This window comes from Podarcis erhardii (genome assembly GCF_964252035.2).
Source record: "Podarcis erhardii genome assembly, chromosome: 8".
Taxonomy (NCBI): Eukaryota; Metazoa; Chordata; class Lepidosauria; order Squamata; family Lacertidae; genus Podarcis; species Podarcis erhardii.
This window is the reverse complement of record NC_138499.1, coordinates 11,130,993-11,157,240: the sequence shown is the minus strand read 5'-3', so window position 1 is coordinate 11,157,240 and position 26,248 is coordinate 11,130,993. Positions and strand designations below refer to the sequence as shown.

The following is a 26,248-nucleotide window of genomic DNA, read 5'->3' as shown; positions in this document are numbered from 1 at the left end:
ATTGTGGCAGGGTAGAAATGAGGGTGCTTTGCAATTCTCTGTCCTGCTTCCTGTTTTGTCTTTCCTTGATGGGGAGGAGATAAAACAGTTGTGAGCTACACCAGCTCCAGGGCTGGAGTAATTCAGTCTTCAGTTTGGGGGCATGATGGGGGACTGAAAAGGCCCTGGATCCTTCAGATCTAAGCCTTCACCATGTCCTCCCCTGGCATGCCCCCCAATGTGTTCCTAGTGGACCCAGTTTTCTGCTCTATGGAGTGCAAGGTGCTAGGACAGTGGGGAGGGGGAAGCTACTATCAGATTTTCCTCTCTGAGGTTGGAACTCTTTTTCTCCATTCTCAGAGAGGGAGGTATAATGCCTTGGAGAAGGAGAGACCTCCTAGAGGACAATGTATGGTTTTTTCTCTATGCAAGTCCTTCTCCCTTGGGTCTTATTCCCCTTAATTTATCTGCCTGTAAGCAGATGATAATGATTATGATTGTGATATCATGGGGAAGAGAGAATCTGTTTCCTGGATATGCAGATAATCTATATTTCAAAATATATTTCAGCTATGTGAAGCTGCTACCTTATACTGAGTGAGGCCATTGGTGCAGCTTTTCCAGTATTCAGTATTATAGCACCTCTGAAGACTTGAGACACAGATAATTTAACTAGGGATGCTGGGAATTGAACCCAGAATTGAGCTATGGCTTCCCTCCAACAGATAATTTGAATAGTTCCCCAAATGCAACAGGTTGCTATTGCAGTCCCTGGAGAATTTATCGGAGCTGAAGTCTATGAAATGCTGGATTTTGTATAAGCCACAGCCTCTCATTAAATCTACACTATTATTTAAATGATACCATTTATGAAATGTTAGTGCTCTGTGGTTCTTGCCATTTATGTAGCGATCTTAATACCTTTAAGTGCTTTTCAGTCATTCTCATTCGTCTTTACACCCAGTGAGGTTATTGCTATTAACTGAGAGTAATCATGAGACCATAAAAAGATTACAAGCCGACAGCACAAGCAGACATACCAGTTCAGACCCAGAATTTTTGATCTCTTTCTCTCTCTCTCCCCCCCCCCCATTTGATTTTATAGGAATCTTGCCTGACTTGGTGTAGCTATTTGTACATATAGCACAGTAGTTTGACTGGCAGTGTTTACTAGCAGATGAAGACAGGACTAGGCTCCCATCTAGGTCTTTGAAAAGGTCTTAGTATAGTTGTTACACAAGTAAAACAGATATTTAAGACAGAGGCATATGATATGAGTTTCCAAGAGCTCGTCTGACTCTTGCAATCAAGCAGCAGTCTGAAGAACATCCATTGAAGAACATCCATTGAACTGGAAATGCAAGGAAACCTATGAGTTTCAAAATCAGGGTCTGATCGGGAAGAACATGCCTTTACAAGTATTATTTAGAGGAAGACATCAATCATGGGAAACAAGGTCTTAGTCACAATTCATGTTGTCTAGGTCACCTTGTTCCCTAAGCTCAGTACATGTCATAAATATGATTAATTAAAGTTTTTAAAAATCTGCCCGTGTTCCTACTGGAGGCTCTCAGGTTACTGGGGAGTGAGATTCACGCCAACTCTTTGACATGTTTAGGAACTGTCCTTGCTAAAATGGAGCAACAATAAAAGGGATTATTATTTATTTATTTATTTAGATATCTACTGCACTTTCATAAAAATATAACAAGGTGATGTACAGCATAAAAATATAATGTGAACATCAATGAAAACATCAATAAATACTGATTGGTTGTTTTGTTTTTTTAAAAAGTAACATTCTGAACAGTCTGAACAAGACTGTTTTTAAAAGATTTTTTTTTTTAAAAAAAAAAAAAAGACAGGGATGAATTCTACTGGGACTTCTACTGGCAAGGAGTTCCACAGGGCAGAGCTATTTACACAATTGAATCGGTCCTTGGAAAGGCCAAAATGAATCGCAGGGGTATGACTAACCACCAAAAGTGTCCCATCAGAAGATGGAGCATGAGACTCTTAATCTCAGAGTCATGGGTTCAAGCCACACATTGGGCAAAAGATTCTTGCATTTCAGGGGGTGGACTAGTAGTTCCTAGTGGCCCCTTGCAACTTTACAATTCTGATTCCATCCGTTCCAGCATCCACTTCTGGATCTGAGGAAACATCTATGCGATCTGTTAAGTAGCCAAGCTCCCACTGCCAGATCTTCCAATCCATGTTAAGCTGTCCATGCAGCATCAGGCTGAACATTTGCTCCTATAAATTTTATTCCTCAAAGCCCTTGCAAGTGACACCAAGAGGAGAGGCTTGACTTTGCAAATAAGCCATTGGGTCAGCACCACCCTGAAGGTAAGGCCCTTAAGACTGGCTCCCACAAGAATCACCCAGTCTGCTTTACAAGAATCTTCTCTCTCTGTGTGTGTGAGAGAGATGAAGCTCCTGGCAAAGTCCTCACAACAATATTCCCCACCAGCTCATCAATTGTGCTTTGCTTTTTGGGATGAGAAACCTGAAGAACTGAAGTGGCTAGCAGAGGGGTTGGTTTTTTTATAAGAAATGCTAAACTAAACAGTTATCAAATCACTCCCCCACAAGGCATTTGCATAAGCAGTGGTTCTCAACCAGGGTTCCAGGGATCCTGGATTTCCTCATTTATTTATTTCAGTTCCTCAGTGATAAGATCCATAATGATGGTCAACCTCCTTCAGAGACAGATAATCAAAAGCTACTGATTTTTCTCTGTGAGGTGCAGGTTCGACGAAGTAGACATTATTGGCTGTGCAGTCAGTTCATGTCAGGCAACAGGAGTTTGACCAGTACCCTACAGAAACTGAGTGTGCCCTACAAAACTTTCAGCAACACGTAAGAGAGTCCAATATCAAGCACAGAAATGATGGTGGTGACAATCTACAATTCTCTGATTCTGGTAGATTTTGATTTTAAAGTATTTTTATCCCATCCTTCACCAAAAAGATGGTCCACTATGTGATGGGAAGTTTTGCTTCTACACATGACTCTGGCTAAACCATTTTAAGCTTCATCACCCTAGAATGTTCAGTTCACATTGAGTTCATGAGACATTGCATCCTGACCTGTTCTTAGTGCTTGGTTGACCACATCTACGGATGAATGCTATATATCAATCACTAGTAATAGTTTAACAAGGAGGTTTTCACGCCTGTCCAATTCTGTGTTCCCTTTCCCAACCTTTAATCTACTGATGATTAAATGCCTATATGCAACCCTTGCATTGTATTTGTGTTAACCAATCAGCAACAAGCACATATGTGGCAATGCTGTAATATTCAATAAAAGGGACTCCCCAAGACATGCTCGAGGGATGCCTCCCATATGACACTTGTCAATCGTCTGTCGTTCATTTCAACCCAACAACTATGCACTGTCCCTCCAGCCCCAGTGTTAACGCTCATCTTTCTCCAGCTAGTAATACAGAAAGTAAACTGCTAGCACATTTACTAAGCTAAGCAAGGTCAGGCATACTTTCAAACTGGATGTGTGTTAAGATTCTTGAGGGTCGGAATAGATGACTCTCCTTATCCCTTCCAACTCTACAATCCTATGATTCTATGACACGTGATCTAGTGCAGAGATTTCCTAGTCCACCAGCAGAATGTTACCTGTGTTCAGAACACAAAAGACAAATATCATCCTTTCCTCCTTGCCAATGAGAGCCTATGCTGCCTTGTGTTATTGATCAATAACTTTGAAAATTTCAGCCCTTAAAAGCCCTAAACTAAATGAGATGGAATTCAAAAAGATGACTTGTTTCTTCCTAAGTTGTTTGGGCACCCAGGAAATATTGCTTAGCAGAGTGAAGAACCTGCAAAGTCCTTTCTTGATCAAGAATTTGAGCTTCAATTCATAACGCTGTAGAAGGGGCCAAGTGACAGTCGATGGAATAAATCTGACTTGCGGTTGTAAGAACTTTCTCGGGTTGGCCACCAGAGCAGACGTTTATAAAGGCATTGGACAAGGCACCACATAAAGCTTTACTTCATACAAATCAATATTTATTTTTGTTATTCCATACAATTGTGCATTCCATGAGAAGAAATATCCTTGCAACTGAAAAACCCATTTCCAGCATATATAAAAACTGAGGTGCTAGATAGATAAATCATAACTATTACCTTCTTAGATTTTTTTGAAGCTTAGTGGTGTCAGAGGGTTTCTTAGAAGTGGATACTTCTTGCTTAGCCACGATTATTTCTTTAGCCTGAAAAAAAAGTATATTGGTTTCATCATTAGGTTGCATTTTTCTGTAGGACAGAAAATTTTATAAACACAAATACTTCAGGTAAAATGTGTTTAGTTAACATTTCAGTCCACCATATCTGAACATCAAGGTTAGGGAACACAAATTATCTCAGTTCAGCTCCAGGCACTGAAAATAAATAAAATCTTCTGAATAAAGGGTGTGTGTGTGTGTGTGTACACACACACACACACACACACACACACACACACACTTATATTTGCTGCCTAAAGCAGACAATGATTAGAAAGAATGAGGTCCAAACCTTCTGTATTCTTTAAAAATCATGGAGCACAATGCAGCCAAAGTTAAGCACATCTAAAACCCAATGATTTCAATAGCAGAATTATGCCTGTGCTTCACCCTCTCTCTTACTTAAATCAGTGAGACCTAGAGGTGCTCCGCTTTAGCTAGATTGTGTGTTTGATAAAGAATATGCTATTTATGTTCTGAGTCTAATGCAAAAACTGTTCTGGACTTCCAAGTTGAGTAACATTTTATGCAAATTCTGAAGATATCTGCACAAAATGTTCCCAGAATTATAGAGCACCAGCATGTCAATGATCATTCAATTTAATGGTGGAAATTGTATATTTTTGTTATGAATTATAGGTTTGGATTTTCAGAGTTTAACTGCCATTAATTTTTAGATATTTAGTTTATTAATGACGCTTGAAGACCAATAAATTTGCCTATTAGTTTGCCTAGTATTGCAGACTGGACCATAAAGAAGGCTGATCGCAGAAGAATTGATGCTTTTGAATTATGGTGCTGGAGAAGACTCTTGAGAGTCCCATGGACTGCAAGAAGATCAAACCTATCCATTCTTAAGGAAATCAGCCCTGAGTGCTCACTGGAAGGACAGATCGTGAAGCTAAGGCTCCAATATTTGGCCACCTCATGAGAAGAGAAGACTCCCTGGAAAAGACCCTGATGTTGGGAAAGATGAAGGGCATAGGGAGAAGGGGATGACAGAGGACGAGATGATTGGACAGTGTTCTCGAAGCCACAAACATGAGTCTGACCAAACTGCGGGAGGCAGTGGAAGACAGGAGTGCCTGGCGTGCTCTGGTCCATGGGATCACGAAGAGTCGGACACGACTAAACAAAAACAACAACAGTATTGCAGAACTGTGAAAAAGCATACTCTGGTCCCATCCATCAGAGGTCAAAGATCTACTGGGGGATCACATCTTCTACCTCCAAGGAAGAACAGAATGGCAAGAGGAAGTCTAGCCCAACCTTCAGCCAGCAGGGAAGCAAACATAGGAAGCTTGCTTCCCCCTCTCTGCTAGAAGGAACACTAGGCTCCAAGTTGTCCTAGGGCTGCTAAGCAGAACAGACCTACATTCTGGCCAGCCGCTCCCATCAGCCAGAAGACCACAAACCACTGGGAAGTCAAACCCCATGCCTCTCAGGAAGAATATAATGGCAAGGTCAAGACCAACCTAGTCCTCTTCATCAGACAGAGAAGGAGAAGCTGCTGAGAGCTGGTTCCCCCCATCCCAGCCAGGAATAACTCTGCACTACAATTGGTTTCCCAGTGGGAACTGCACACTCTGGCCCATCCATCAGCCAGAAAACTAAGGGCTGCCGGGTTATCTGTGTATGTGCTGGTTCTTGTTTTATTTAAATCACTGCAATCTGTTGCAAGTCTCCTTAAGAATTTGATCAAGAGATGGGTAAGGCAACATTCCTTACCAATGCATCTGCTGAACCTTGCTTTTTTGGATGATAAACCTGGACAGCTGTGAAAGCTGATGTTGCTAGGAGACATTTATCTTCATTTTTTGTTTTCCTTTGTCATCAACTGGGCATCTGGTGTCAGAAACAAAGAAGGCTGCAACTCTGCGATGCTGCTCATGCATTTCCCTCCTAGTGATTCTGTACAAATTCACTACAGATTCATCAGCTCCTTTGTTTGGGGTAATTCTTACAAATCTTCTTTGGCGATCACTCGTTGCCGAGTAAGAATGTCTTCCATCAACACAGTCTTGATACATCATTTCCCAGGAAGGTTTAACCTTACTACAATACTACCACATATGATAAAAGTATCTTCTTTTTCTTTGCATTTCTAACACTTACTCGATTTTGATTTATAAATTTTTCCCAATCTACTAGGTGTTAGATACCACCTATATAACATTTTCAGGATTTTCTCTTAAATTTTATATCCATATTCCACAATCGTTCCCATGCTTCCATGTCTATATTATAACAAGTATCTATGGCCCAATGTATTATTGAAGATTTTACTTGCTCATCCTTTGTCTCCCATTTCAATAATATCTTATACATTTTAGACAGCACTTTAACATTACATTCCAATAGGTCTCTCTCCAATTGTGATATTTGTTCACCAAACCCTTGTTTCCTATCTTTCTTAAACATTTTGTTCAAGTGATGATATTGCATCCATGTTAACATTTCTGATAATTCCTTAAATTCTTTTAATTTAAACTCTCCTCCTTCCTCTCTTAATAAATTTCTATAAGTTGCCTAACCTTCCATCATATTCTTTTTCTTTACCACTATGTCTTCCAATGGTGAAAGCCAAAGTGGTGTTTCTGTCTCCAATAAATTTTTATATTGATCCCATACTCTATACATTTTTTCTTAATTATATGGTTTGTGAATCCTTTATGTACTATCACCTTTCCATACCACAAATAAGTGTGCCAACGGACCAATGCATTTTTCAGTCTCAACCTAGCACACTTATAAAATGCTTTGAAAAGTGGGTTGAAGTAGACCAGCAGGTACATACATAACTCAAGAAGCCAACTTGCACTGACTTTGTGAAACATAAAATGTCCATGGAAACCCACCCTATGCAAAAACTTGAAAGTCTCCCTTTTGGTTAGCTTTGTGATGAAAAATGTCCTGTTCTATTTGTCTAAAACCTTTTGCTGCCCTTATTACTTGCTTTGGAAGAAGGAAGGACATTAATTTTCAGACTTAATAAAAGTGTGTCTGGGAACATGAAATGCTTTCATTTACTTGACGCAGAAATTTATTCTCTTCAGGATCTTTGCTACCACAAGGTCACTAGAAAGGCAATATTTTATTTTTTATTTTTTTTAAGGACTGCAAGTTCTGAAAAGCTGGAGGAGTTTTGCAAAAGTAACAAGCTATCCAATACAAAATAAAAAAATTCCTTCCATTAGCACCTTAAAGACCAGCTAAGTTAGTTCTAGGTATGAGCTTTCGTGTGCATGCACACGTCTTCAGATACACACTGAAGAAGTGAAGAAGTATGAAGAAGTGTGCGTGCACACGAAAGCTCATACCTAGAACTAACTTAGCTGGTCTTTAAGGTGCTACTGGAAGGAATTTTTTTATTTTGTTTTGACTATGGCAGACCAACACGGCTACCTATCTGTAACTGAAGCTATCCAATGTAGGCCTTGCACTGAGATGTAAGAACTTTCAAATAGGATGTTTATGAATCAATACAATTGAGGAATTACTATTCTTGTGCTGCATGTGCACTTTGGATGACCATAGATCCAGAGTCCTCAGATATGCGTAGTGAATACATATGAGACCCTACACTTTTGCAAAGGCTTGCCAAGAAGACCAGCTCTGAACGTAGCAAAGGTTCCTTTCCAGACACTGGGTTTATTTGACAAATATTTGTATGGCGCAATTGAGAGTCCGGTACACGTCACATACTTGTAAGACACGCATCAACTCTGTAAGGTAGACTGGTGTTATTCTTTGCAAATGACACAAGCAACAAAATGTTGCAGTGCATCATTCCTCCTAAAAGGAGTGTTCCAATTCACGGTTCTAGCCGGCCGTTCCCTCCAGATAAATTATTCCAGAGTCTCTCCTCCTCTCCACCCATTCTAATGTTTTCCAACTGTCCATCTACATTCCTGGCTATTTAGCATACTCAGTCCTCTTTTGGCTGTATTTTGGGACTTTTTTTGTGAGGGGTTGGTTGGAATTTGTTTGTACTTCTACAAACCTTGAAAGGATGTTGATACTTCACTCCTGCTTCTCAATGGCCCTATTCTGGTAACAATCCTGGCAACATTCACTGACTGAGTTCCATATTGGAAAAAAGTAGCATTTTACTGGGGGGGGGTGGATATCTAAGACCCTAGCAGAACTTGTTAAGTTTGCAGCAGTTGACATTTGGACCAAGGGTGTCTTTCAGCCCTATGCTACACCAGCTCTCAGTATTGCATGGCCAGGCAGTAGGACATCACTGCACTGCAAATGTCGAGATTCACCTGTCATTCCTCAGGCCTCCAAGTTATCATGGTATTCTTCTGGAAGAGCCTGTTCATTTGCAGAGACCACTGTGAATCTCTGCTGTGGATGCCCTTTCTTGGGCAGTGAAGTCAGTGGCAGTTGCGGACAAGGCCTTTTCTGTGAAGGCTCCCTCATTATAGACTTCTCTTCCCAGACACCTTTGCCAATTGTCCTGTCCTGTGGGCTGCAGTCCTATGCATGGTTAAAAGGTAAAGGTAAAGGGACCCCTAACCATTAGGTCCAGTCGTGACGGACTCTGGGGTTGCGGCGCTCATCTCGCTTTATTGGCCGAGGGAGCCGGCATACAGCTTCTGGGTCATGTGGCCAGCATGACTAACCCGCTTCTGGCAAACCAGAGCAGCGCACAGAAATGCCGTTTACCTTCCCGCCGGAGTGGTACCTATTGATCTACTTGCACTTTGACGTGCTTTTAAACTGCTAGGTTGGCAGGAGCAGGGACCGATCAACGGGAGCAGGGAGCGATCAATATAAGATGGGGGACACCTGGATTGCCAGTAGCACATGTGAAAAGGATCTAGGGGTCTTAGTAGACCACAAGCTGAACATGAGGCAACAGTGTGATGCAGCAGCAAGAAAAGCTAATTCTATTCTAGACTGAATCAACAGTAATAGTCTGGCTCTATTCAGCCTTGGTCAGACTTCACCAGTTTTGGGTGCCACAATTTAAGAAGGATATTGAGAAGCTGAAACATGTGCAGAGAGGACAACCAAGATGATCAAAGGCCTGGAAACCAAGCCTTATGAAGAGCACTTGAAGGAGCTGTATATGTTTAGCCCGGAAAAGAGGAGACTGAGAGGAGACATGATAGGCATCTTCAAATATCTGAAGGCCTGCCACATGGAAAAAGGAATAAACTTGCTTTCTCCTGCTCCATAGGACAGGACCTGAACCAATGGCTTCAAGTTACAAGAAAGTAGATTCTGACTAAACATCAGGAAGATCTGTCCAATAGTAAGAGTTGTTCAACAGTGGAACAGACTCCCACAAGAGGTTTTTAAGCAGAGGTTGGGTGGTCATCTGATATGTATGATCTAGTTGAGATTATTGCATTCCAGGGGGTTGGACTAGATGAATCTTGAGATCCCTTCCAACTCTACAACTCTATGATTCTATTATTTAGAAGTGTGATAAATATTCATTTCAAGTGTATTCTGAATGTTTTGGAGAAGTGGATTTTGGTCAAATGAATAACATTTCAGGCACAATTCCAGCTACTGATGAGGCTGCAAACCTGTCATTACAGATGTACCATTGGAATTAATGAGAGGCCTAGCAAGACAAGACAGATGGTATGAACTTGAAGGAGACTGGCTACATACATCTCAGCAGAGGAGTCATATTTCAAAAAAAGATTTAAGAACAAATGTAAAAAAAAAAAAAGTAAAGAAGGAACATACTATCTTGCTAATGCCTTCCGTTAATAACTTAGGGGTGTGGGAGAAAAGGCCAGCATCTTGATGCATTAGCTTTGCAAGGATTCATGGCTCAAGGGAAGAAAACATGTCCTGAAGGCAGCTCGGGAGCAGTTTTCAACATCAGAACAGTTAAAACGCTACACAGCCATCTCTGTCTTTGCCTCTGTGTGTATTCCAGACCAGGAATACAAATTGCAGCTGTGCAAGCTGCTACTGGAGCAAAATTTTGCTTTCCATAACTTCAGTTCAAAAATACCCATAAGAGAAAATAAAATAAGAAATGATTTGTTGTTGTTGAAGCAGGGGTGGCCAACGTGGTGCCCTCCAAATGAGGCTGGACTCAAACTCCCATCAGTCCCAGCTGTTATAGCCAATGTCCAGAAGTGATGAGAGTTGTAGTCCAACACTACCACTAGGACAGCCACATTGGTGACCACTGATTTCAGGCATCTAAGGAACACTTTGCATGTCTGAACTCATGTATAGAAAAGCTGCAAACAATAAAGTAAATTCGGCAATGAAGATACTGGAGAACTGAGGCAAGAAAAACAAGAGCAAAAAGCAGAACAAGCATTAAGCAGCCATTAAAACCCACAAACCAGAAAAACTGTAAAAGAGCAACACAATTAAAAGACTTATTAAATAAAAAGCTTTTAACTCGACACCTAAATGTCACCAATGAAGGTGCCTCCTGTTATCTGCTGTGGGGAAAGCATCCCAAAGACGGAGCACAACCACTTAATTGCATGCTTCAAGCATGATACGCAATAAAATAATTAAATAAAAAGCAAGACCAAAGTTCCATTCTGTGGTCCGCATCCATCTGGAGGACTACACTCCTAATGAGCTCTCTGCTCAGCGGCTGAGAACATGCTTTGTTTAGATACAGAACATCCCATGTTCAATCCCTGTCATTTCCAGGAAAAAGGATGCTGGGTAGTAGACAAAACTAGGCCAGGACAAATAGTCTGAACTTGCTTTAAGGCAGCGTCCTACATCCTTAGTCTACTAAAAAGTATCACTGCTTCTGCTAATGCTTCTTTAAGAGAGCAAGATCTCAAGTCCCTAAAGCAGAGCTTTCCATACTTTTCATGTTGGTGACACAATTTTTAGGCATGCACCATTTCACAACACAGTAATACAGTTTTACTAGCAAACCGGAGGTTAAACTAACCCCTTTCCAGCCCCAGGAGAAGCGCAGTTCGCGTGACACACCTATACACTGCAGCCGACACGCTAATGTGTCGCAATGCACAGTTTGGGAAGCTCTGCCCTAAAGACCATGTTGTGAAAAGGCCTTGAAATGCTCACAGAGACAGGCAAGGCATCAAATCAGCATCGTGACAGCATGGGCTTAGCTCTGAAGGTGCTACTGAAGAGGCAGTCCACTCAGAACTGAGGCTCAAGTTTGCCATGTTTCTTCTTTTCGGAGGCTATATTGTTTATCCAGTCTTTCGCGTTTGATGTTGTTCCACTTTGGCGGTAACACTGTGCTCTGGGGGACATTTTGCTCTGAGTTTTGCAATGCCTCAAGGGCAGAACATACGGGGAGAGGAAGAAGAATGTGCAGGCAAGCAGATCCAAGGCAAAACTGAATTCTGAGCATCGCAGGAACATTTTACCCTACCTTTGGTAGGCTGACAACCAAATGTCCAGTTGTTTGAGATCTTTTAGCAGCACTGTTATCTGGCTTCACTTCTGCAGGAAGCACAAGTTGAAATGCCTGAAAAACCCCAAACACACAGACAAGGAACTACACCATTTGTGATATAGATACTACAAAAATCATGTTTACCAGACTTATTTTTGTGGGTTTACAGGGATGTGAAGTATGAATCAGGAAGAATAAAGCATTTGTGACCCAGATAGAAAAACGTGCAGTTATATGAATAACATGTCTTTGATCCAAGAGGATTTTTTTTGACTTAAATCTCTCTTGTGGTATATATTAATACCAATCCTAACAGGTGATTTGCATCTTAAACAGTCCTCATTTACGTTGTAAGTATGATGAGTGTGTGTGTGTGTGTGTGTGTGTGCCTTCAAACATACACATATGCCTTGTGTTGTCAGTGAAATGTATGACATTTTAAAGAAGGTTATAGCATGGTACTTAGGTTATATTGGCAACTAAGTGAGAATAATTATGCTAGTCTATTTTAGACTGAAAGTAATTTTTAATCTGCATTTAGTAGTATGATTACGAATAGAGCTTCTAATGTTTAGCTTAGCAGCACTGGCATTTTTAAAATAAAAAAAATGAAGAAAATGCAAGATCTACAGGGATTTTTAAAAATGCTCCATCTCTCTATTCATGATATATTACAGCTCTTAGGATGATAACTCAACTTCAAGTTATCCCTAATAAAAGTTTTAGCAAGATCAAAAATGGCATGGAAGGGGAACTTGACTCCCCACCTGAATGTAACTGATGCAGTGTGGTGAAGCTGCATTCCAAAAGTTAGCTAAGAAGTATTCTCCAGCCAAGAAAGTGAGTGCAAAAGCAACTTTGCATGGACTAAGCCTTTTCTTGCCACAGTGTCTTGGTGCCTGTCACCTTATTTCATTTTCACTGACATCATGAGATGCAAAAACTATCAGGGTTCATGAGACTTGGGTCTCAGAGTGAAAACCCACAAGGAACTGAAGGGAGAAAAAAGAGGGCAGGCTTTCTTTGCCTTCTTTGAGTCCCCCAGATTGAAGTGATAAGACTGGAAGGGTGAGGTAACAGTAGGTTTCCTCCTTCACTTCTAGAACTCTTCCCACCAGGCCAATAACATCCATTGAACAAGTACAGGATTGACATGTTGAAGGAGCCAATATTAGGAAGTGGAAAGGAGTCAAAATTAAACTTCTGAAAAACATAAAATAAAAGCAATAACAACAAAGCGTACTAACCTTTCCCTTGATCATTACTCGGACGTAAGTAGGCTGTACATCAATATCAAGTAGGGAGGTGTCTAGATGTCTTTGAAATGGGGAGGGAAAGGAGTCCATTTACTTTAGTAGTTCCTTAATTTATGAGCCTCCTAAGGATTAAACTCCTCTCTGTTCCCTCCTAGCATGGCTCATGTTATACCAAGAGTCGCATGGTTGCATTCAACACTTTTACTCAGACCAGACCCAAAGGGGAAGGGGAGAGAGAGAACAGTGATATCACTCGAGCGACTGAAACAAGATTCAAACCCAAGAAGCAAAACACCCATAGAACAATACAGGGACACCCAACAGTCAACATAGACTGGGTCTCAATTTGGATGAAACCACAGGTGAGAATGTTTACTGCTGTAGATAACAAACCTGTCTAGATTAAGGGTTGATGAAATTGCATCAAACCTGCAAATCAAATCCAGTTCAGTACCTTTGCACTAAGGGCCAAAGTAGATGAGACGCCTTCAGATTGCCCATCTCTTTATTTCATTTTTTAAAAGCAGCCTTAGGGGAGCATGACTCAGGTTGAGGCTTGTGTGAGTGTGCTAATGCTCTGTCCTGAAGCATTTTCCTTGATGTCAAAACTCTCCCTTCTCCCACAACATTGGTATTTGGCCCATTTACGGAAAACAAACAGGCAAACATGTGCAATATAATATTTGCTGCTTCACATAGCCAATCTAATGCCATCCACTGTGCATATGAAAGTATGAATGGAAAGCCAACAGTTGAGTAACTAATAACATTCAGCAGTGTCCAAAAGCAGGCACAGCAGCAGTGCAAATATAGTGATTTTTTCTGACCTGTAAACAGCAAGATCCAGGATGAATTGGTTGTTTGCTTCATCATCTTTTAAAGCGAAAGGAAGCCTAGCAATAATAGCAAAAAGATTTACACAACATTATTAGAATTGAAAGAAACAGTCTGCAGACTTCAACTGCTAGTTGCTTTAGATTTAGCATTAACAAGACATACATCTTTATTTTAACATATCTGCAGAATCCTACAGAATATCACACAAACTGTGCTCTGGTTTATTGCTTATGAGTGACACGAGGTCAGTTTAATTCAAAGCTATATATCAGTGCTGGAAGAGAGACACCTGCTGGCCAAAAACTAACAAGAAGGGGTGATGGTTGAACATTATTCTTCTATCAGGAACAGAATTTGTTTTGCAAATGGGACTTTCCAGGTCCCATTATTTCAACAAGCTTTACTGAGCTATGCATTGTTCTACAAACTGAAATCCTTGAGCAAACAATTGAGAAAATCAGTATATAAGACGATACAAGAATTTGGGATAGGAACATACGAATCTGCCATCTGGCCCATTTTGCTCTACTCTGACCAGTGCGGCACTCCAGTCTCTCACACAGAAACTACTGGATACCCAAGGACTGAACCTGGGACTTCCTCCATGCAAAACATGGTCCTTCTTTATAGCTCTGATAGATCTGTTTTGAACTCATTTTGGTTTCAGTTGTTCTCCATCCACTACAGATCAGGTTATCACATGGGATGTTAGAACACCAGAGTGAGAAGAGTGAGGGTTTAGTATAGTAACTAAGAGACTGATAATTCTTTTTAAAAAATTGTTTTGTATCTTGCCTCTTGATAGCCTTAGGGAAGCCATTATTTTCTTAGTCTCAACCCCTGCTCTGCAATGTAAGCTAATATAATGGGCAATATCCGACCGAAGTCAAGGACATTTGGCTGTGCAATGGAGCTTCCCTTCCTTCTCCTCAAGCAATGCCCACATACCCACTAAATCTGTTCTGGAAGGGTTTCCCTAACGCTCAAGAGCACATTTGGGAAGGGCACACAGGGAGAGAAGAGGGAGGGGAAGTTTCATTGCACAAAGAGAAATCTCTGCACAAATGGAGCTACACTGTTGGATGTTGCCCACCATTTGTAAAACCTTTGGAATGCTCCAAAGTGCTATTTAAAGGCTAAGAATTATAATAACCTTGGTATAATTTGATTTCACCAATCCAACATTTTTCATATGTGTCAGGAACTGCCATCAGTGTCGGAGGGAGAGAACAAAAGCCAGAGGGATTATAGAGAGCGTCCAGGGGTCGGGAGAAGCAGCCCATCTTCGGGGGAAGAGAATCAGCGTAGCACCAGTGGAGAAGGGGGGCAGGTGGTGGAAGTGGCGAGGCGGTCCCATGACTCCTTGCCTGGGACCAGCGGGGAGAGTAGGGGTCCTCTGTTGCCCACGCCCTCTTTGCGCAGAAGGCTTTCGCACAGAGAGGGTAGGCGGAGACTTGGTGTCAAAGAGCTTCTTTGCTGGAAGAAGTTTAAGAAACGCCCACTCACGGATTCTGCCAGCGACTGAGACAGCCACGGGTGAGTAGCGGTCCGAACAGATAGTTTACTTTGGCAGCCCAGCCAGGTGTTTGCACCCAGCCAGAGAGATATTTGCCTGCTTGCGCACGAGCAACCCCCTAGAAACCATTACAATATGCATTCAAACAGGGATGGGGAACCATCTTATTGGACTCTAACTCAAATTAGCCTCAGCCTCCATGTTCACTGGCCAGGAACAATTGTAGACCAGCACACAGAAGGGCCAAAGATTCCCCATCTCTGCATTAAAATGACGTTGTGAAACTGAGTTGCACTGGGTGGGGGTGGGGTATTACTGCTTCTCACAAACCTGCTTAACAGTTTATAATAATCTGGCCCTCAATATGAATCCATTGAAAGAAGGCAATGGTACATATCATTCAGTAACTATTGACAACACGAGTCTCTGGTGCTCTAGAGCTTTCTTCAATATGTCTGTAGCTCCCAGAACCATAATTCTGATCTGTCAACACAACATTTTAAGATATTACACATTTGACGTCTTCACACAAGCAAGCTACTCCTATTTTTGTACAGCTGTCAACACATTTTTACAGCAAAGCAGAGACATCGATAAAACGGTGCACTTCTTGTGAGACACTGTAGGTAAACATCAATATTTCCTTCCTGCCACTATTCTTCTTTCTTCTCATGGCACTCAGGTACGCAGCAAAGATTTATTCATTCTCTTTGTAACTTACTTGATCTGAATAAAGAAAAGCAGCAAAGTCCAGATCGTCTTTAATGTGGAAATCCTACCTAAGGGATTGGAGGAACTAAGTGTGGGGTCTTGATGTCTATTCAAAAATTCTCCATACCTTGAAACAAGTGTATGCAGCATATGGATTTGGGGAAATATGGAAAATTCATATACATTTATATCATGAGATTTTAGAATCTGACACAATTTCTGGTAAACTGACACATACAATTTCTGTGTATAACTTAACCAATTCCATCACTAAAAGGCCACACAACCCAGTGAACACTCCTCCTTACATACTTAGGTTCATTTATATTCAGAACTCTTCCTTCTGGAGTGATTAAAGTCCTCGGTGGTTTCTCTTTCTTGGTTTGTTCTCTAACAAAGAAAAGTGAGGAAATGATTTTCAGTATTTTATTGTTTTTTTCTCTCTTTCTCATCCCTTCTGTGAGGTAACCAAGACAGAAATGGGAAGACAAGAGAAAGATTTTTGGGCTTTTAAATAAAACACAAAAACATTTGCTTAATGCAAGGGAAAACCTGGCATGTTGCTCTACTTTAGAAATGCAAATAAAGTTAAAACTGCAGTCAGTTATGTTGTCATCCCCCAACTGGCTCAGTTCTTGGATAATAAATGCCAGTCCAAACAGAAGGATCTTATGCTGTTTCCAAATAACTGCTCTGTCAATGCTAGTCTTAAGCACCTAATTTTAATGAAACTTACTCCCAAAGGAGTATACTTATAACCAAGATGCCTGTGCCCCTGCTGTTTGAACATGGTGCATGGATAACATTGTAAAGAAGGAGTGCTTGGCTGATTTCAATGCATGCAATGGATCCTTAAAAAGAGGAGCTCTCCATGGTACTTTGAAAGCAAGTCATGTATGGTTATCGCAACGAGTTCTAATGTAGAGATGGTGGCTGCTTCTTCGTGAGCACTGGAGCCAGCAAATATTCCACAAACAGAACTGCAAGAATCTAATCCCCAATCTCTCTACAAAATCTTCCCCTCCTGCCCTTAGCAAAATATAAGCATGTTGGAATATACAGTGGTACCTCTAGTTGCGTTCTGCTCGTTATGGACTTTCAATTTACGAACACGTCAAACCCGGAAGCGTTTACTTCCGGGTTTGCCAGAAGCGCGTGTGCAGAAGCGATCTGTGCACTTTGCGCATGCGCAGAAGCGATCTGCGCACTTCGTGCATGCTCAGAAGCGCTCAATCGCGCTGCACACATGCACGGAAGAGGTGCTCTAGTTGCGGACTTTTCAGGGTGTGAACGGCACCCCGAAACGGATTAAGTCAGCAACTAGAGGTACCACTGTACTCCATATGCTTAAGTTAGTGTTTTTTAAAACTGAAAGGCTTATGCCCTCCCATGGGGAGAGTGTGTCACAAGCATGTATTTTGTGCAATGGGTCTGCAAAAGTACAGTGAAAATGCCTGCCTGATTTGAAGAGGAAAGGATAGGTTCCAAAGCATAGGTTTTGCCACACTTAAAGACTGATTTCTTACAGGTGCTGAACGAGAAGTATGTGGCACTTATAACAGTGCCAGTTCTGCAGATCAAAGTGATCAAGTTTTCATATATGGGGTGAAGCAAACCTGCAAGTAAACTGGTCCCAATCTATTAAGGCAGTGGTTTTCAACCTCTGTGCTAGCCATGACACCCTGGGGTGAGTTGAATGATGGTCAGGGGTGCCACGGACAACACTGGCCTCTGTCCCTCTTTCCTTCCCTCCCTCCTCTGATGCCCTCTCATGTCCCTGCCTCTCAAAGACTTGCACAGCTGTTTATTGCAACTATAAGCTCTGCAGGCGAATGGTGCCTCTGGGAGGCACCTCTCTTTGGGGTGGGGGGGGGGCAGCTCAGAGACCAGGGAAAACAGCAGCATCTGCCCGAAGGACTCCCAAGGAGAGGGAAGTGGCTGAAGAAACACTCCACAAGGGAGTGTATTCAAAAAAGGGTGAGAGGCTGTCATCTATACAGGCAACGAGTGACATAACTTGGCTCCTGAGCCCCACAGGGGTGCTGCAGAAAGAATGTAGATGGTTAAGGGAGCCATGGACTCAAAAAGGTTGAAAACCTCTGTATTAAGGGCTTAATATACTGATAGTAAGACCTTGAACTTGGTCCAGTAGGAAATAGGCAACCAGTGCAGATCTAGAGCATAGAGTATATGAAGTGCTTCATATTCATTATCTCAGGAACCTCCACAAAGACACCGCAAAGTAGGCCAGTATTATTTCCCACCCACCAAACACACTGGTGCTGGAGGAGAACATCTTGCCTATTCTCCCAGCTACATGGGAGTATCTTATCTAAGAGTAGCTCCTGCAACAGTGGGATACATTTTAAATTACTCAACCACCTGGGCAGAACCAGAGAATGCAATTCTGGCACAGATACGAGATTTGAACCTGAGATTTCATGGCTCAGTCGCCACTAAGCCAGTCTCATGAGAGAATTTGATTGGTCCTGTCTAGTGGAGCAAGTGGGAGGAGCAATCCACCCACAGATCCCATTCTCTACTGGAGGAATATCACTTCCTAGCTTTTACCGTTTCCTGTACTCAAGCATCACCTCACTTACCTTAACTTTTACCTGTAACCATGCACCTTGCTTTAACCACTGCTTTAAACTACTGCAGGGTACCACGGGGCATTTATATGGGTACAATCTACAGCAGACACTCATAGGCAACATCTGCAATATTTTTGTGGCATAATAGTTATTGCCCTAATAAGGATTCTGGATCTTTTCTTACAGTCCCACACAGCTATCTCTACTTTTTTATTTTTGCAATAAAGATGTTGCGCAGATTATAGTCATTAGACCTAAGCGATGCTGAATGCCACTGAGATAGAAGGGGCAAAGATTAACAATATTTGGCATTGTGGATAAGTGAAAATCAGTGCAAACATGGCAAAAGTGCATTAGAATTATACCTGTTTTCTTTTGCCTTATTTTTTTCTTCAATATATCTGTGAGCTTCTAACCTAGCCTCTGGAGTATGAGGCACAGGTTCCTCCCAAAAGGCTCTCTCTTCTTCGTCATCTTCCTTTATCACTAAATCACGGTATTCATTTCCTTCTTCAGCCTTCTGCTGGTTCTCTTTCTCTCTTACAGAATATGGGCTGAAAAAAGCAACAAGCGCACAAAGTATCTTTGAAACTTTATTAATTTTAAACCATACCCCGCTTTTCAATAATATTTCTGGCATGCATTACATTGTAATAAAATATGATTGAAAGTGGCAGCTAAAAATGTAAAAACCTGGGAATAAAAATGTTTTCACCAGGCGCTTAAAGTTTAGCAATGTGGATGCTAGGCAAGTCTCATAGAGGAAGTAATTCCATAATTATGGTGCCACCACAGAGAAGGCCATTTCTCCAGGTTACACCCATTTTGCTTCAGATGGCAGGGCAGATACTGATGGAGATTCTCAGCACATGAGAGCCCTGTGTGACCTAAAGAGATGTATGATAGCCTACCATTATGCTATACATACGTCTTTCCAGGGCAGAAAAAAAATCTGTATCAAGAGAAAGATATAAAATAGGTTAATAAAAACACATACATGCTGTTATTGATGTCTGTGTACCACCGTCCATCATATCCTGGATTATATTTCTTTTGATTCTCATTTTTCTTCTTCTTCTCCTGCTTTTCTTGTATCCTTCTCTGTGCCTCTTCTTTTTCTTGTCTTCTTTTAATCAGGTAGGCCTTCTCCTGCTCTTGGATTTGTTTTGCTACCTCAGGGTAGCTCTGTAAAGCCTGAATCCTCTCTGAACGTCCTATCTCTTTAGAATCCAAAAACTCAAAGGGAGGGAGCAAAATAAAAGCTCAATACAAACACCAAAGAAATCCATCCTCCATTTAATCATTTTTATTAAATCCATTTTAGTATACAACTGAAATAAAAACTACCCACTGTTTCTCCATGATGCTTGACCTCAGCAAACTATAGGTGACTACAGGTGACTAACCTTCTTCAGGCCAAGGATCACATCGGCTTATTGCAAACTCTTCCAGAGTTGTACACCCAAAGTGGCTTATTGTGGCTCTTTCATGTCACGGCAAAGTATGATTTCCTGTTATACCTGAACTGGGTCATTGTGGTGGTTACTTGATGCCACACTGTATATGTTTCTTAAAGCTACTTTACGCAAATCATTTTCAGCTTCATGAAGGAAGTAGAAGTTTTAGACAAGAGTCTAAAATGTAATTACATGTGAACTAGTTGTTACAAACTATTAACAAGACTGGCATACATACAGCTATGTTTTGCTCCAGGAAAAATCAAAAGCATGTCAGTCAGTGGTCATAAACCTGACTTTTACCAATTCCTTCTTTTCATCTTGCCTAGTAAATATCAGGTGAAAAGATTAAAATATGTAAAATTTGCCTCTGGTTAAAAACAATAGTTTTTAACATACTTCCTTTATTTTTAGATCATGTATCCATGTGTTGGAAGAAGTATCATCTTAGAGAAGGAAATCCATCCTATGTTCCTCTTTTAGGATGGTACTGGCAATATACATACTTATAAGCACATGTATTAAAAATAATTAAGGAATTATATCCTGTCCAATGAATCAAATGCATGTTTTTAGTTGATTAACAGTTCAGACCTATACTATGCAAACCTATACGACAACTCTCCCCATTAGCTCTTTTTAGAAAACAGGTCAAAACATAATTATTTGCCCCAGCCTTTGGAACCTGATAGTGATGGATACTGGTTAGAGTGGAGGCTTAGTGCTGCTGTTTTTACAGTGGATATATGGTTTTGCTTTGTTTTATATTACTGTTTATACTGCCTGTTGTATTATCAGCCACACTGTGCTCTAATCTGGAGGAAGGGCAGAGTATAAAGACTTTGAATTAATTAATTCGTGTCTAAGCCCTACTGAGTTCAACTGGTAAAACAAATGAACCAAATTAATGCTACATCTCTAATCTATATTTTGCTTTAGTGTGTTGGATTAACCTGGCCCTTGACACAAAGGTGCTTGCAGTTAATATTTTACATGAGACGTACTTTGAGTTGATGAAGGGTAGCAACGACAAACTGCCTATAACCTTCAAAATCAGTGCAGGGGTTTCCGGTAAGGAAGAGCTCTTTAAGGTGTATGTTGTTTTTCAGGGTCTTAACACTGGACAATTCTCCAACGAAATTAGCTGTCAAATCCAGCTTCTGCAATTCTTCACAGCCTATTTGGCAAATATGAGAGGGTGTTTTTTTAAAAAAAGAAATCATTATTAACTCTGCATTTAATAAGCACACCCTCTCACCTCCGAGTCATCATGGGACACAGCTCTTGCTTGCCTTTCATTTCATAAACACAAAAGTCAGATTCTAAGAAGACAACTGACATCTTAAAAATTAGGAAAGTGTGCTTGTTTTTAACTCAGACTTCTTGTAAAACAGAAGAGTCAATTAAAGATGATGTTCATTTGATATGTGTAAAAATTGAGAACTACGTGCAGAGTTTGCTTCTGACCTATCTAGTCCAGCATCCTGTTCTCACAGTGGCCAACCAAATGCCTGTGGGAAATGAGCAGGATTCGAGCACAACAGCACCCTCTCTTCCTGAGCTTTCCAGCAGCTGGTATTCAGATAGCATTGCTGCCTCCAACTGTGGAGGTGAAGCACAAGCATCATTACTAACAGCCTACATGAATTTGTCTAATCCTCTTTTAAAGCAATCTAAGTTGGTGGCGATCACTGGCTCATGAGGGAGCAAGTTCCACAGTTTAACTAAGTACTGTGTGAAGAAGTACGTTATTTTATCTTTATTTATTTATCCATCTTAATAGCCTTAACAAGAACACATCTGTAGCCCTAAATAAACAGAACAATTAATGTGTCTCTACTGACTTGCTATTTGGTAATCCCATTTATAGCTGATACCTTTTCGGATCATATACAGCAGGATTATTTAAATTGTTTTAGCAACCTTGCCCTGAAACATTGCCCCTTTGCTGGACTGCTGCTTTGCCCAGCCAGCATACAAGAAATCTTAGCCTTAACACTCCTGTAGCACAGAGGGAATAATACAGAACTGTAATTGCTATCATTTCTGTCTTGCACCTGTTTCCTGTATTTAGACCATTTGCTCCCTCCTGTTCTCTACATGTGGTCACTAGGATCTTTTGCTTTCCTTTGATCGTAGGCATGTTCTTATAGGATATAATCTATTAGAGGTGCTTAGCCTGGGGTGGAGACCCCAGTTCAAAAAATGGAAAAATTCGATCAGATTATATATAACACGTCTAAGATTTATAGTTTTATGTGACCCAGATGATTAGAGGGTTAATTTTGCAACTCTGAGCTTCCAAGGTGGAAATTTTTTCGTCGATACAGTTGTCTCACAGAAAAGCAGGATGAAATCAGAAGGGAGAAACAGTAGTTCTCCAGAGTTATATGCAACAATATACCGGGAACTTCATTTATATTCTGATTAATCTTAGCATTCATTTGGGCTGTTATCAGTTTCCATTTTTAAAGAGACTCTAGCTACAGTAATATGTTTCTGCCTTGTACACTGAATGTTTCTCCTGCAATTGGTTGCTAAATTGGTCTGTGATTTTTCCACATTCTTTCATAACTGGCTTGCGCTGTGAAGAATGTAACTAACATTCAGAAGTGACTCCCCCTAAGCTCAGTCAGACTTAATTTTAGGCAAATGGATCTAGAACAGAGCCTCATACTGCAATCTTACACAGGTCTACTGAGAAGTAAACTCCATAGTTTTCAGTGGAACTTGCTCCCAAAAATGTCTACATTATTTGATTTACTCTGCTGAAAGATGGGATAACAAGATGAAAAGGTGGACAGGGCTCCTGAACCTTTAATAAGTGTATAGAAAAGTGGATTTCAGCCCTGAAGCACATCATGCAAGCAGCACCTGCTGAAGTCCCCTCTTCTACACGACTACTAAAGGTGCTATAGTTTTCAAATGGCTGCCCTCCTACACAATCAGATTAACATATGAAGCTGATATTGAGCCAGATCATTGGTTCATTTTTCATGGCCACAGCCTCCAGCTCAGAGTCAGAGTCAGAAGAGCTGGCCAAGTCTAGGGCTGCTGCATGGCCAGCTGGGGAATTGGACCTGGTTCTCAAGGCTGATGATTTGGAGCCCATGGAACCTTACGCTGGTGGTCGAGAACTTGTAGAGCCTGAGTCAGGAAACTCACAGATGCCTTCCTCTGAGCCTGACTCGGTGGAGGAATGTAGTCCCTCCTGCAATGCTGTGTCTGCAAGCCAGGTGGGAGTTCACAGAAAGAATGCAAGGCACTTGTCTTCAAGCCAAGGAGACAACCCTCTAAGATCCACAGTCTTCAGGCCAAAGGAAGACTAGAGCCTGGAAAGGGCAGAGTGGAGGAAAGTACTCATAAAAGCCTGTTTACCTCCAGCCTTTGTTGGAGCAAGCTGCTCACTTGGATCTACCCATGGCTGGCTGGCCTTGACTCTATTGCCACCTGGTATAGTCAGGACATCACTGAGCCAGCAGCATCTACTCTAGCTGACAGTAGCTCTCCGAGATTTCAGACATAAAGCAGAGATTCCAAGGGTGAAACTAAGCTATGTTCCTTTCTGCTTGCGTGCAACCTGCTTTCCATCTGCCCAACCTGCACATTATATAAACAAAAAAACCAGGTCTCCAGCATTTTCTCCTCACAATAAAAGTCTCCCCCTGGAGCTTCCTGCTTTTTGTGGGAAAGAAACAGTGACATGCTTGAAATGTTAGAAGCTCACATTTTGTTCTCAAAATCAAGTCATCCCCCTACCCCTAAGAATTCTAGAAACAGCATAGCCAAGAATCCATTTCTAGAGATGAGGCTGAGGCAGGCATACTAGAATATAATGGCTCTAAAATAATCTTACCACCATTTAAATGCACAGCCTTACAGAAGATATTTGATTAACCAGTCCGATTGCACAGCTACCTTTTGGCTAGCTTGCATAGTTCAGCAGTCCAACTGCCGCACTGGAGAACTGGGCAATCACTCAAAATATATTGCCATGACTATTTAAACACAATACAGTCATACCTCATGTTGCGTCCGCTTCAGGTTACATGTTTTCATGTTGTGTCCCACGGCAACCCGGAAGTACCAGAACGGGTTACTTCGGGGTTTCGCACATGTGCAGACACGGCACTTCAGCTTGCGTCAGTTCCATGTTATGGCCAGGCCTCCAGAACGCATCCTGTCCATAACACGAGGTTCCACTGTACTCCAAGTTTCAATCTAGTGTTGTGCCAACTCACTCAAACAACGTATCAACAAAATTCTGTGGGCTGGAGAACCTAATGTGTGAAGATCACGTACAATGTTTTGATGTCACAGACTGTTGGGAAAGGATCCCCTGCAGACAAAACTAAAGTGAGAGCAGGTCTCTTTCTCACCCAGACTAATGAATAAGCCTGGCATGGAAGTACTTATATTGAGCATCACCTATCAATTCAAGGAGGTGTCTCAAGCTGGATAAAGTTTGTTCCACTTGCTGAATGCAAACATCTCTGCTTGATATTCCTTCTGTTGACAGGTTCAATAACTTGAACCTAGACAAGTTAATAAATGTCTGCTTCTGAGAAACAGAAAATCCATGTGTGCCCAGAATCCAGCAGGGTTTCAGCAGTACCATTTATCATAAAAAGATGAATCCTTTTCCATATTAACAAGCATGACTTACATTTTTTTTTTTTGTAAGGCAAAGATCTTACCTTCCAAATTCTCAATTTTTTCAATGTTGTTTAAAGCCAAATTTAAATATTCAAGCTTCTTCAGTTTGCTAACGTTTTCTGAAACAGAATTTATTACGGATCACGTCAATCTGCAAGGTTAGGCTTAATGAAGAAGATACAGTAATAGTTTTTAAATTAGCAACCGAATAGAAATTAAAACAGACCAAAAAAAAAGTCTTCAAGAAGCCAAAAGACCACCGTGTTATTATTACTATTATTATTCATTTCATTTCTGCACGTCTCTCTATATTTTTAAGGGGATGAATCAAAGCATTACCATTTCATTCAGAAAAATTAGAATACTAGTGAATGAATTCAGTTCAAATGGAAGGGGAATTGAGATGACAGTGGCTCTGCTAAGAATGAGATTGGATCTCTGTCCCCCAAAAGCAGGATTCTGGGAGCAGGAACAGGCAGCACAGATTTAAGCAGGATGCTCATATGACCTGGCAAAAAATGGAAGTGTAAGACAAGCTATTTTAAAGGCTTGTTTTCTTTTTTGATAGGCTTGAACCAGCTCAGCAGGCAGAAGGCTTGCTCCCGAAGGAGCTTTGGATCTGGCATCACTCTATGCTGGCTTAAAATGACAGCTTGCTTTACACCAGCTTCTTGAGTTTAAGGGAGTGATCCTATACACAATTTACTCACCGCATTTGTAAGTTTCAGAGGAAGCAGAAAGGTAAATTAATGAACAACTTCCTGGTTATAGCTTGTGAACTATTTGTATAGGACAAAACAGAAAGGAGTTTTTGAAAGCTGTTTTCTCTTCTTAAAACGTTATGGGCCTTGAACAGCTTATCCCTTTTAAAACTTTCCCCCTCCCAATATCATCTTAGACCATTTTCAGCTGTCAGAAGAATTAACACATCACTGAGTTTACTCACCAATTCTGGGGATCAGATTATTTTGAAGATACAGAATTTTCAAATCCCGGCACCATTTGTCAAGATGTTCTATTTTCTCTATATTCTGCTGGTGTAAGGAAATTTCTTCCAAGGAAAAGATTTCACAGTTGTTATGTTCTGCCCTTTGTCTAACCAGCTCTTCTGTGACTGAAAGAAATATCATAGTAAATACAGAAGCAATTCCTTCCATAAAGTAAGGCCACATTCATTGCTTTAGAAAGATCAAAACCAGAAGTGGGTTTTATATTCTCACTTCTGTATTTGATACTTTCTAAGGCAATATTTCTTGCAATAGCATAGAAAAATAGAAGCTGCCCATTGGTCCATCCAGCTCATTAATGTTGACACTGACTGGCAGCAGTTCTCCAGAGTCTCAGACAGGACTCTTTCCTAGTCCTACCTGAAGATGCTGGGGAGTGAACCTGAGACCTTCTGTGGTGTATAAAATATGTGTTTTGTGGGGAAATTAATCTCATCACAGGAAAAAACAACAACATCAGCTTGGTTAAATGATGTGCAGAACTGATCTCATAAAGAATGCACTCCAATGCTGTTTTTGTGGGAGATTTTGCAATTAAACCTAACAATGCATGTCTATGCTAGTTAGTAAATAAAGACCATAGAGCTGTAAATTTCTAGAGAAGG

The 26,248-nt window shown here is 41.0% G+C and overlaps 2 protein-coding genes across 6 annotated transcripts in view; both read right to left on the bottom strand.

The window, feature by feature from the left end:
• TMEM71 (transmembrane protein 71) overlaps nt 1-26,248 on the bottom strand; it is a 198,132-nt gene that overhangs the window by 140,260 nt on the left and 31,624 nt on the right. The window lies entirely within an intron of this gene.
• Nucleotides 1-26,248, bottom strand: part of DNAAF11 (dynein axonemal assembly factor 11) — a 37,361-nt gene that overhangs the window by 8,005 nt on the left and 3,108 nt on the right. For 4 of the 5 annotated variants that reach the window (XR_014159532.1, XM_081874438.1, XM_081874441.1 and 1 more), the window contains exons 2-11: nt 25,583-25,750; nt 24,678-24,755; nt 20,985-21,157; nt 19,521-19,759; nt 18,889-19,077; nt 16,242-16,319; nt 13,693-13,758; nt 12,857-12,926; nt 11,586-11,681; nt 4,131-4,216 (exon numbers count right to left, since the gene is read on the bottom strand). Coding sequence is in view for 4 of the 5 variants with exons in the window: in XM_081874438.1 (XP_081730564.1) it covers nt 4,131-4,216; nt 11,586-11,681; nt 12,857-12,926; nt 13,693-13,758; nt 16,242-16,319; nt 18,889-19,077; nt 19,521-19,759; nt 20,985-21,157; nt 24,678-24,755; nt 25,583-25,750 (1,243 nt within the window). In the remaining variant the exon portion in view is untranslated. The remainder of the gene's footprint in view (nt 1-4,130; nt 4,217-11,585; nt 11,682-12,856; nt 12,927-13,692; nt 13,759-16,241; nt 16,320-18,888; nt 19,078-19,520; nt 19,760-20,984; nt 21,158-24,677; nt 24,756-25,582; nt 25,751-26,248) is intronic. The other variant, XM_081874440.1, reaches the window with a different exon arrangement.